The sequence below is a fragment of the Sceloporus occidentalis genome, unplaced genomic scaffold, assembly GCF_023333645.1.
Source record: "Sceloporus occidentalis isolate IW3139 unplaced genomic scaffold, rSceOcc1.0.p SCAF_15, whole genome shotgun sequence".
NCBI lineage: Eukaryota > Metazoa > Chordata > Lepidosauria > Squamata > Phrynosomatidae > Sceloporus > Sceloporus occidentalis.
This window is the reverse complement of record NW_028316995.1, coordinates 4895914-4908903: the sequence shown is the minus strand read 5'-3', so window position 1 is coordinate 4908903 and position 12990 is coordinate 4895914. Positions and strand designations below refer to the sequence as shown.

The 12990-nt window shown below is 41.3% G+C and overlaps 1 protein-coding gene across 1 annotated transcript in view; it reads left to right on the top strand.

Moving 5' to 3' along the window:
- The window catches only part of LOC149303173 (follicle-stimulating hormone receptor-like), a 57179-nt gene that overhangs the window by 22263 nt on the left and 21926 nt on the right, over positions 1–12990 (top strand). Inside the window, exons 2-3 of the mRNA XM_089481360.1 lie at positions 3252–3323; positions 11569–11643. Coding sequence (XP_089337486.1) covers positions 3252–3323; positions 11569–11643 — 147 coding nt within the window. The remainder of the gene's footprint in view (positions 1–3251; positions 3324–11568; positions 11644–12990) is intronic.

Genomic DNA, 12990 nt, shown 5'->3' with positions numbered 1-12990 from the left:
GGTAGCCCATATTAAACATACTAGATGTATATCTAACATATAAAAATATACCACCATACTACCTGCACCACAATCTATTACTTTGCAATAAGCATGGCAAACCTGTAGCTGCTTGTACAGGCACTATTTCCTTTCTAGTCTTACAATGGCTCTTTGAGCCCACTAGGATGCCATAAATGTTCTCCCAACATCCTAGATAAGACAGATAATTGACAGACGTGTCTGATAATATGTACAAAGTCAGGTTCTACGTTTTCTTTGTGGAGTCCTGGGCAACCCTCTGTTGTTGGGTTCCATATATACATTGTATTCATTTGGACAAACATGTCCATTTGATCACATAAGACCCTCGTTTATACAGAAACCCACTGCAGACGATATGGCAAATTTAAACTTTGATATTCTAAAGGTGCATGCAGTAGATGCAGACACAAAAATAGATGCAGGTATATATATATATATATATATATATATATATATATATATAACACAAAAGAGTTACAACTTAAGTTAAATTTTGTACAATCAAAGACTTCCCATCACGCAACTACATTTAAGGACCTAAAAGCAGGCGGTCTCATTCTCCTTGTCATAGAGAAGTTGACTCCAGACAAGCTCCAATGGATCAAACCATTTAAGTGGCTTAGAATACATTCTGAGTGTAAGCTAACTTTTCTTTCAGTTCCCCTGCCTTTGATAAAACCACATCTACAACCACATCTTAGTCGGAATATTGAAAGACTATTGGCGGGAAGGGATTTCTGTGAATGGGCCCCTGAAGGATGTTTGGACCTTAAGCAGCTGCCCCTACTCCCCTCTGGTAAAGATGGTCCTGGATATGCACATTTTTTGAACTTCCCAAACACTTTTTTCCCCTAAGAAATAAAGAGAGAGCAAAAACATAAATAGTTTTATTTTAGTAACCTTTAAAGACATTTTGGTTGTCAATTAGAGGAGAGCTGTTATCATCGGCATTTTTGTGAAGCATCATTATTCACATAAAACTAATTTGGGATTCCATACACTTGCATAGAAAATATGCGTAAAGCTTTTATGTTGGTGGCATGACTAATTCAAACTATAAAATGATTTTAGGAGGTTTCAAAATGCAAAGGCACTTTTATGACTACATTGAGATGTGTCACTATGCAAAATGAGCAAGCTTACAAAAGAACCGCCTAATGGTGTGAGAAAACACTAGTGATTTGGTATCCATTTTTTGTTTTAAGTGTTCTTTGTAAGACATAAGAACATTAGAGAAACAATTCAGCTCATATACTCCACTACTGATATGATAGATATAATTTGATTGGCAAACATCATTTCATATATGAACATTGTGTACAAATGCCGGCAGGTTAGGGAATAAGATCCCTGAAATTGCTGCTATAGTAGTAAGTGAGAATGTGGATTTAGTAGTGATGACTGAGGTCTGGTGCAATAAGAAAGATGATTGGGATGTTGTCATATCAGGATACTCATTTTACAGAATAGAGAAAGCAGAAAAGTAGGAGTGGTTGCCCTTTAGGTAAAAAAAAATAGTTTAAAGGGCAATCTCATACAAGGTATGGAAGTTAGCCTATTGACAGTTTGGGTAACTTCAGACTGTTGTCTGCATAGGTGTGATCTATAGACTCCCCCCAAGACAAGCAGAAGCGTTTGATCACCTACTGAAGAAATAACTAAGATGTCAATGAAATAATGGGGAATTTACAACTCCCTGATCTAGATTGAAAAAAAAAAAACAGTGTGGTAAACCAGGAGCAGAGAGATCCTACACTCTTTACAGGGATTGTGCCTTAGACAATTGGTAGAAGAACCAACAAGGAAAGAGTCTGTGCTAGATTTAAAAATAGAGACTGGATTTTACATGTCGCTGTAGTATGGTCGTTGGGGACCGGTGATCATCAATCAGTTTGGATACAGACAGAGGTTGAGTTGCACCACACTAAAACTTAGTTTTAGATTTTAGAAAGGCTGATTGAGGAAAACTGTATGATATCTAGGTGAGTCTTTGATTGCGAAATGTTTAGATCAAGTCCAGGTGAAATGCAATTATTGAAAGTTGTTTCGCTAAACGAAGCAGAACATTGCATTTGACACATGAGAGAATTTAAACATCCATGGGACAGACATAAATCTATCCCGAATCTAATATGAGATCAAGGACTGATTAAGGTTTGAGTCGTTACATCATTTAAAAGGGCAGACTAGATACCATCAAAAGTTTGTAACAACAGTAAAGATACATATTTAAATATTAATTCTGAACATGTATTATATTAATGCAGTTTGCAATATACCATAATTTACAAATCATTTAAAAAAACATTTTAAAAAGTCCAATGATTAAAACTTTTCAAAGAGTGTGTAAAGCCTTACTTTTTGAAGTTACCTTAGAAAGTTAGTGGAATGTTGATATTTTATCAATAAGTAATATTCAGATGGCCTTCTGAATAGGGAAAGTGAGGTAATACATATCTAACATCCGTGGTCAAGGTGAATTTATAGTCAGTGTAAGGTTTACATCCATTGCACAGGTGTCATGGTAAGCCTCATGTTCTAAGAAGTAAATTTTAATTCTCTAGAGATTAGGAACATACTATAAATGTATGTGTGGTGTATGCTTTAAAATGTTCAGAATTGGAAGAGCTAACACTAAATCACTTTTAGTTCCAGTTCAATTACCTCTTAGATTGCCTACAGAAATTTAAGTTTTGCTTTAAGTTCTGAGCAAAGTACAGCTAGGACTAGGGCAATTAGGTCAATTTTTTAAATTTATTTTAACACCATTTTCATGGACTTCTAAATGCAACAATTAGCATTTTTCAATTGACTACAATACCCTCAGACCGCAGAACATTATGCCCCAGGGTGACTCTGGTCATGCCTTGTTCATGTTAAGATTTTTACTATTTTGCCGCAGGGCCACATAACATTGAGTTATGTGGTCCTGCTGAGCGTCGCCCTCTCTGTGCAAAATATTGTGCAATAATTATAAGTTGAAATTTGACAGCATTCATCAATGAATTGTGGATGTTCCAGAAGGACAGTCGCATGATGGATGGGTTTACAAAGTGATAAACCTGGGAAATTTACTGATCAATCAAGAGGCTGCTCTTCTTCTGTAAACTGAGAGGGGGTTTCTTTTATAAAGCATTAGCAATCCAGTCACTTTATGTTTAGGTTTACAGTAAGACTGGCATATGTGGATTATTTATGTCATTTCATTTTATCTGCTTTATCCACAGAATATTTATGCTTACGAAAGTCACAGTTATACCAAGAGGAGCTTTCTCTGGATTTGAACACCTTGAGAAAATGTATGTATTATTGTATTTCTAGCAGTACTTTATTAAAATGTGCACATGTTGTTAATTTCTTATAATTAGCTAGACTGATTCAAAACTTGTTACTTAAGTAAAGTAATGGGTGCAAATCTTAATTATTCACCCATATACTCTATGAAGTCAAATGAAGTAAAATATCAAATAGTATTTCAATGTAAAATGTAAAACGGTTTAAGATGGGTCAATCAAACATTATATAGACATTTTTATAGATAAATGGCTTAAAAAGCTAGCTTAAACAACTCCCAGAGTTTAGACCACTGAACACATTGTGCTTAAAAGTAAGCATCAAACTATATAGGAATTGTAATTTCCTCTGGCATCTGGTATTATTGTTTATGTATTTTAGTTAATTATTTAATCATACAAAGATTTATTTTTAAATGAGAACCACATAACCTAATTCAGCATGGACTGCCTTTTCTACTCAATTTGAGACTTAATGATACTGTTGATGTTTTTTATGTATTATTTTATTTGTACGCTTGTCCATTATACGGACAACAGCAAAAAAAGAAAACGTGGTTATAAGACTTGTGCAAATGGCCAAAACAACATCTAGAGTGTGTGAAAATATTTGTGCCAGTGTGTATTTGAGCTAACAGGGCTTGTGTGTGTGAGCATTGATGTGTGTTTCTGAGTGAACATCTATGTGTGTATGAGCATGGATGTGTGTGTATGTGGGCATATATGTGTATGTGTATATATGAGCATGGATGTGTGTTTATGTGTGAGCATTGGACATGTATGTGTGAGCATAAATGTGTGGGTTTAAGCATGGATGTGTGAGCGTTAATGTTTATTTGTGTGTGAGTATAACTGTGTATGTGTGAGCAGGGATGTGCACATGTAGTGAAAAATGATGTTCCAGTGTCTATTTGAGTTACCTTGTGAGGTGCCGATGGCGGGTGCAAGGGTTACAGAAAAGCAGATGAAAACAGAAGACAGAAGACAAAAGAACAAGAAGAGACAATTGAATAAGTGGAACTGCTTGAAAGGAGACAGGGACAGGGAAACAGTCAGTGGAGAAAGTAGGAAGACATTGCAAGAGAGATTATGAGAAAGCATGAATAACAGTGTAAAAGAATGTGCCTGAGAGAGAGCATAAGAGACTGAATGTATTATTCATGATATAACATAATGGATGTGGGCATGGTTTTGGTCAGCGAAGTTATGATGGGGACCCAGGCAGAGCAATGTCTTGTGCTGCCATGCTTGGGATAATCAACACTCAGGAGGTGCTTTCCAAAACATATCAGAAACATAGAATTGACCAACTAAAAAAAGGAGACAGGCACATGGAAGCTGTCAGCAGAAAAGGTAAGGAGACATTAACAGAGAGAGTGAGTAAGAGTGTGAGACTGAGTGACCGTGTGAAAGAGTAAGTGAGAGTGTGAGAGAGCATAAGCAAGTCCCAAAGAGCAAGCATGCTGTACAATCCCTTGACAATGGTGTCCAGCAGGAAGTTCAAGGGGATGGGATCTGCAACATTTTTCATGGTTGGCTCACTATATAATGATAGGAGTCAAGTTTTACTACCGATTGTGTCTGGCTTGCTATATTATAATAGGAGTTATGCTGTACCACCTTCAGTGTGTGGATTACTATTTATTGATGTAAGTTACCCTGTACCATCATCAGTGTCTGGCTTGCTTTATAATGATGGGAGTTATGCTGTGCTACTTTTATCTGGCTCAATGTATAATGATAGGAGTTATTCAATATAACTAGCAGTGTCTGTCTCAATATATAGTAATGGAATTAATGCTGCATAAATCAGGCTCAGTATATGCTTATTCCCACTGTGAGCTGCACTATCATATTGTCACGAACCGGGGGAGCAGGTCTGATAGGAGCCCAGGTGCAGGGGATACGAGGGGCTCTGTCTGTACCCCACGATGCATGATGGCCTGGGGTTGTTACAGACAGGCGCAGGAAATAAACCACAGACAGAAGATCAGGATTAAGAGTTGTATTGTATATGATGGTACAACAATATAAACAAGGAAAGTCACTTGGCATGAAGCCCTCGGGTTGGGGCACACACGGCAGGAAGCCCTCGGGTTGGGGCACACACGGCAGGAAGCCCTCGGGTTGGGGCACACACGGCAGGAAGCCCTCGGGTTGGGGCACACACGGCAGGAAGCCCTCGGGTTGGGGCACACACGGCAGGAAGCCCTCGGGTTGGGGCACACAAGGCTAGAAGCCCTCTTGCTGGGCACACGGCAGGAAGCCCACTTGCAGGGCACACGGCAGGAAGCCCACTTGCAGGGCACACAGCAGGAAGCCCACTTGCAAGGCACACGGCAGGTTGCCCACTTGCAGGGCACACGGCAGGTTGCCCACTTGCAGGGCACTCGACTTGGGAGTCCACTTAGTGGGGCGCTGGCCGCAACTCAGGAACAAAATCAGGAACAGATCAGAAACCAAATCAGGAACAAATCAGGAACCAAAGCAGGAACAGATCAGGAACCCAAGCAGGAACCCAAGCAGGTAGTCTTAAAACGTCAATGTCAAGGCCCAGACTGAAGGGCTGGGCAGGTTTATATAGGCTGTGATAATCAGGTAGCAAGGTGCACCTGGACATGATAATCAGTCTGATTGGTTCTGAGTGGCAAGGGCGGCCACTAGTGGCTGGAAACATGAAATGAATCGCACAAGTTTAAACAAGTCCAGCCAGCGAAGGGTGCAATGTTACATACCCCCACCGCAAGGAGCAGCCTCCGGATGCTCACAGACCTGTGGCGCGGTGGTCTCACCATCTGCGGTGAGACTTATTTCTAGCACGTAGCGCTTTCTCAAACCCTTCCAGACCTGCACGACATATCACGTTTCCATTGGAAGTCACAACGAGATCAGATGGTACGGGTTCTGTTGTGCTGAGTTGGGCTGGATAGACTTCAGCTACTGGATACACGGATGCGATGGTCCCGGGAAGTGCTTGTCTTGTCCTATCTCGACTCCTGAATTCACCAGGGGTTAGGTACTCGCCCTGTGCACGGATCTCCTCCGATCTGTGTTGAATAGAGCCAAGACAGGGCTGGGTTGCAGGAGGGATGGAGGAACGCTTACTGGACCTTTGGTCACGGAGACGTTGTTCGTACTGTTTCAGTTCTGTTCTTTGTACGATCTTTCCATCTGATGCAAGGACGTTGCCAGGAGCCCCTAGGGAGTGTCGTGCGGTTTGGAGAGTCCTTTTCCTACTCCTGTGAGTGGTAGGAGTGGTGTTCCTTACTGCACAAAAAGCTGGGGGGTTGAGATCCATTACATCCTCCTCAGATGACGCACTGTCCATATCAAACCACTCGGGGGCGTCAGACGAGGTCTGGAGGTCATCTGACGTTACTATAGAGGGCGTAGGATCCTCAGGTGCTGAGGACTGGTTAACCCCTGCATTACCTGTCTGTGGTCGCGACAGGGAATGCTCCTGCTTTGTGACGTTGCTGACGTCATATGCAGGTTCCTGGGCATGGGGTTTCTCAATGGGGGTTGCGGATGGCTTGACTGGTCTGTGCGGACAATATGTTATCCTGTGGCCAGTCCCTCCGCAATAAAAGTACAGGTCATCCTCTTGCCTTCTCTGTATTTCCTTTTTGGTGAGCGGCTCTCGCTTAAAGCTCTTAGCAGCCTTCTTTCTTTGTGTCCGTGTCTTGGTCTTTGTGTCCACGCAATCAGCTTCTATCACAGTCCTTACTGACTTGCATAACTGGAGTACACATTCCGCCAATAGTTCCAATACTGCAGGTATCCCCGCGGACTCCTTGGAAAGGCCTTGACATCCGGGGGAGCAGGTCTGATAGGAGCCCAGGTGCAGGGGATACGAGGGGCTCTGTCTGTACCCCACGATGCATGATGGCCTGGGGTTGTTATAGACACGCGCAGGAAATAAACCACAGACAGAAGATCAGGATTAAGAGTTGTATTGTATATGATGGTACAACAATATAAACAAGGAAAGTCACTTGGCATGAAGCCCTCGGGTTGGGGCACACACGGCAGGAAGCCCTCGGGTTGGGGCACACACGGCAGGAAGCCCACTTGCAGGGCACACACGGCAGGAAGCCCTCGGGTTGGGGCACACACGGCTAGAAGCCCTCTTGCAGGGCACACGGCAGGTTGCCCACTTGCAGGGCACACGGCAGGTTGCCCACTTGCAGGGCACTCGACTTGGGAGTCCACTTAGTGGGGCCCTGGCCGCAACGCAGGAACCCAAGCAGGAACCCAAGCAGGAACCCAAGCAGGAACCCAAGCAGGAACCCAAGCAGGAAGTCCTAAAACGTCAATGTCAAGGCCCAGACTGAAGGGCTGGGCAGGTTTATATAGGCTGTGATAATCAGCTAGCAAGGTGCACCTGGACATGATAATCAGTCTGATTGGTTCTGAGTGGCAAGGGCGGCCACTAGTGGCTGGAAACATGAAATGAATAGCACAAGTTTAAACAGGTCCAGCCAGCGAAGGGTGCAATGTTACACATATCTATATCTGGCTCATTGTATACTAAGGAGTGCTAAGCTATAATACCAAAACATGCATAATGGTGATTAAAGTACACAACCTCTAGTGTGCCAAAGGTTGCTATACTATGCCATTGTCCCCAACATCCCATTAAGTTCATGCAAAATTGGAAATAAATCTCTGGACAACATGTACCGCATAAGTGGCATCTAGCGTAATTTCAAAACACAATAGATTGATAATAGTTATATTTTGTTGTCTTTTTATATTTTCGCATTATTGATTCTTGCTGGGTTTTGTGTGATATCCAATTTCCTTTCTCTGTAGAAAATGAGAAATATATTTAATAATGTGTGCTGAAATTTAGCTTTTATTTAAGCAGGACAGAGAGCGTGCTTTTATCTGTACATTCTTACTTTTTCCAGTTTAACAACACCTGGCTTTTGGCTTGGTTTCTTTTTTTGCAGTAGAGGACAGATCTGTGGGAGAGACCTTGAAGTTTGTTTTTCTGCCAGATACATGCAGATGTACAATAATACTGCAAGGAGGGGGGTTTATATAACTTTTTGGAAGAACAGTGTTATACTATAATACGATGTTGCTGACAAGCCATATTCAAGCTTTATTATTCATGTTTCATTATGGACTGGCCAGACTCCATGTGCATTTTATATGTGTGAGTGTCAATAAGACCATAGGGGTAGCAGGTGTGAGGCGAACACACTATGACTAATAAAAAACCGCGGCTGTAGTAAATTTGCACATTACTTATTTAGGCAACATTTTTCATATTGTTACTTCATATAAATTTAAAGAGAGTTTAATGTCCCTGACAGCCTCACCAAACAAGAATGCATATTAAAGCACTTCATGAGTACTTTAATAAACATTCTTCAAAGGGTCAAATAATGCACTTACCTAAGGGAGAAGTTACAACTTCCCTCCTCCTTCATGGTCCAATGATTCTTAACAGTGACTGGCTGCTTGAGGCAGCCAATAAGTGGCAAGAAAGCATGTCCATTAAAATCAACAGTTTCTGTGCATGCCCATGTGGAGTCTCATTAACCCCCTGACACACAAAGGTTTCTGAGGAAGTTCTCAGAAAATGTGTTCAGCAAAACACATCATCCACGTGGAAAGTAGCTGCGGTGTGGACAGGATCATGTAGGGAGATTCTGCAGATTTTCCCCATGTATTTACAAAGAGGACACCATGTAAAGTTAAAGGGACATAGCATATATCATATCAATGAAAGTGTATATGATAACTGGAGTGTCCATTAAATTCCAACTGTGTCATTTTGCATTCTCTAAAACTTGATGAGTAGTCAGGCATGGGGGCCACATCTAACTGCTTCTGCATGTTTTTGAATTAGGAGCAACTATCTGTATATTCTGGAATACATATTTTCATTTGCTTCCTTGCAGTTTCCCACAAGGCTTCACCCTAAGGTGCAGAGATATGACTTTATATTCTAGCACTCTATTCTTTGTAAGATGTTTGAGGACCGCAAGGACGTGATACGAGTGTCCCTGTTCTAGGTGTGCCATTGGGAAGAACATCAGTCCTTGGCAGTCCTGTGCAAATATAGATGAGGAACAACATACATGATCATACATGGTCAGAGAAACCTCACACATCAGTGGCGTGAAAAAAAAAACTAGCAATAGGATTGCTTTGCACGCAGGAGCCGGGAGATCTGAACAGACTCCCATCAGCAGCCTTCACTAATATGTGACAGGTGTGTTAAGCAAAAAACATCTCCAGCACAATAATACGTGCAAATGGAACACAACTGAAATCTAAAGATACCTTTCAGCTATGATATGTATTAAAATGCATATGATAACTGCAGTGTCCTGATGGAACCCAAGTCAGTCATTCAACAGGAATTAAACATAATACTGAAAAAATGTATTTCCGCTACGCCTTATATATTCTTGCAACAAGCAGAATACTTTCTTTTATTGGACTCACTTATGCTATACATGCCAGAGAGATAAGCAACTCAATATGTTTGACATCTTCGTTGTACTCCGGGGACTAATGCTCAGAACTTATGAACTAGTATCAGTTGGGAATTAATTACAGAATATGTTGCTATGGTAATTCTTGTTAGTGAATTGGAATATTCACATGTAAAATAATCACATTGCCAGTAAGAGGAAGCAACTGAATTGTTTTCTTCCTTTTATACCAAATAGAAATATAATTTTAGTTATAATTGATCACTAAATTCTCTTTTATTCAGTTTCATATATTTTAATATTTTTCTATTCATATTTATTGTTGTGTTAATAACACATGTCTCTATATACTCTAGGGGATGGTGTGTTAGCAGGATGCTGTGTTAAAGGGGCATTCCAGTATCCCAGAGTGACGCTCAAACAATTAAAATTTTTTGTATGGCGCCAGCACTGTTACAATCCGAGGAATAAATTAAAATCACACACAATAACAAACTGGTACAAAAGGAGAAGAGGGCCCTGCTCTTAAAACCTAGTCTGTGATTGAGGGGAAAGCGAAACAATAGGAGAGGACTGCTTGGATGGGGATAAGTTGATAGGGTCCATATTGTCTGTAGAGGTTGTTGGTCGTTCAGATGGCTTGATTAGGGTGATGGCTGCTGATTTCACAGGGAGATGGTGTTGCAGTTCCCTATGTTTTCCCTCCAGTTTGACTCCAGTGTAACTCTTATCTGACCACTTAGTAAGAGACCAGTGTAACTCTTATCTGACCACATAGGGAGAGTCCACTTGGGGTGAGGCCACTGCAGCTACATTTCCAAGCGAGGTCTAGGAATTTATAGGGATATCTCACAAGTGTCAGAGATTGCATATAGGATGCAGATGTTTCACGCTTTGTCTTTGGCACCAAAGTTAACCTTTTGAAATCAGAACGGTATGGAGACAGGCAGGACAGAGGCATATCAGGTGAAAAAAAGGGGTTTACAGCAGGATATGTGGGGTTTAACATATGGTGGAGATTAATACAGAAGGCCAGGTGAGTAGTTGGAGGAAATCATGAAGGCCAGGGATGGATGTCCAAATAACCCAGTGCAACTCTTATCTGGCCACTTAGGAGTGAGACCACTGCAGCTACATTTTCAAACAAACAAAAAAGCATAGGAAAGTACATTGTAAGTATTTCAATGTGCATTAAAAAAGAAAAATAAATACTTACCATGTGTGGTCAGATGTTTTCTGCAACTGATTCGCTGCTTGCATGCACTTGAAAAGGGGACAACATTTAAAGAAGTCACTCAGCTGTCATATTATAGTGCATATGATGGCTGGAGTGTATAATATAATATATTACACATTTTACTCATATTTGTTTAACAACAACGCATATGCAAAATGTCCTATTATATTGATCTTACCAAATGAGGAATGCCATCCTTTAACCCAAACATATATTGTATCAATATAATCCAATACCTTATACTGCTGGGTTTATTGCTAATAGTGCCTAGTTCTCCCCTAGTAAAAATTTTAAATAAGTATATATATAGCAGACAAACTCTATTTGATATGAAAAAAACAAGCAACACCTTTACTTCTTAGAGACTTTCAAAGTTTTTGTATTCAAAACAATACAGAAAAATAATTGCACATCTATATTTAGCTGAACGAAGGATCCTATTTCATTTAGTTTCATTGTACAGTGAGATTATATTCTTTTGAAACATAGCTGCTGTGGAAATATTTGTGTATGTAAAAAATCCATAATTCAATATGTATCATCTAATTTTGTCCTGCAGAGAAATTTCTCAAAATGATGTTTTGAAATCGATAGAAGGCAATGTGTTCGCCAACACGCCTCAATTACAAGAAATGTAAGTAAATTTAGGATTTCATCCACTTTGCAATAGCTCTTTATTTCAATACCAAAGTTTTTGCTATAATAAATAGAAATTCAGGTCAAGAACAAAAAAGGTCACCCATACCCTAACATAAACTATATGTGTTTTTATTCATGAGCTTCCTTAAAAAAATAAATAAATAAATAAATATATATATATATATATATATATATACCTATACATACATATATATAAATATATAAGTATTGTAGGCAGATAGGCAGAACATGACATGGAAATGCCATTTTTGAGTCAGCTTTGGTGCCATACATTCTACTGTTAAATGACTGTTAACTGTACACATCCAGTTTGCATGCATGTATCTTTTTGTACATATACATACCAAGGAACTTTCCAAGGAATAATACCCAGAGTCAGGGGCGTAACTAGAAACCTCAGGGACCCGGTGCGAGGATCTGTTAAGGCCGCCCCAACCCATCTATCCCTTTTTCACTATCTCCCCTCTCCCTCCCTACCCCCCCTTCTCACGATCTCCCCTCTCCCTCCCTACCCCCTTCTCACGAACTCCCCTCTCCCTCACTACCCCCCTTCTCACGATCTACCCTCTCCCTCCCTACCTCTCTCTTCTCACGATCTACCCTCTCCCTCCCTACCCCCCTTCTCACGATCTACCCACTCCCTCCCTACCCCCCTTTGTAGGTCACTTACCGTCAACTCCTGTGTTGGGAACGTGAGGCGTTTGTCTCTGGTGCCGGCGCTTCACTGCTGAGCACCAGCATATGGCGTCATATGCCGGCGCTCAGCGTGAAGCGCCGGCACCCGAGACAAACGCCTCATGCTCCCAACACTGCACTCTGGGCAGCGCTGAGGCAGGGGAGCAGAGGAGTCCTGGATTTCTGTCAGTCAGGGGGGCCCAAGAGGTGCCGAGCTGTCGTTTTCAGCAACCGCTCGGCACCCCTTGGGCCCCCCTGACTGGCAGAACTCCAGGGCCCGGTCGCAGTCGAGATCCCTGCGACCCCGGTAGTTCCGCCACTGCCCAGAGTTATTCCTCTGCTTAGGGAGCGACTTCATGAAGGGGCAGATCTAGCCAAAGATAATGGTTTGTTTAGCCACAGACTCTAGTGAGTATGAAATAGGAGAGAAGTGGGTGGTGGAGTTGGTGTGGCAAAATACTCTCCCTTATTATTTCACTCCATTATGTTGTTTGTTTTCTATAATAATAGTGGAATTATTCATTTTAGGGCATTTTTAGTATAATGTCTATAACAGGGTTGTCCAAGTTTTTTCTGCAGTGGGCCACTTCATCAGAATTGTATCCGTGCGAGGGCGAGGGCCGTGAGATCATTTAGCTGTCTGCCC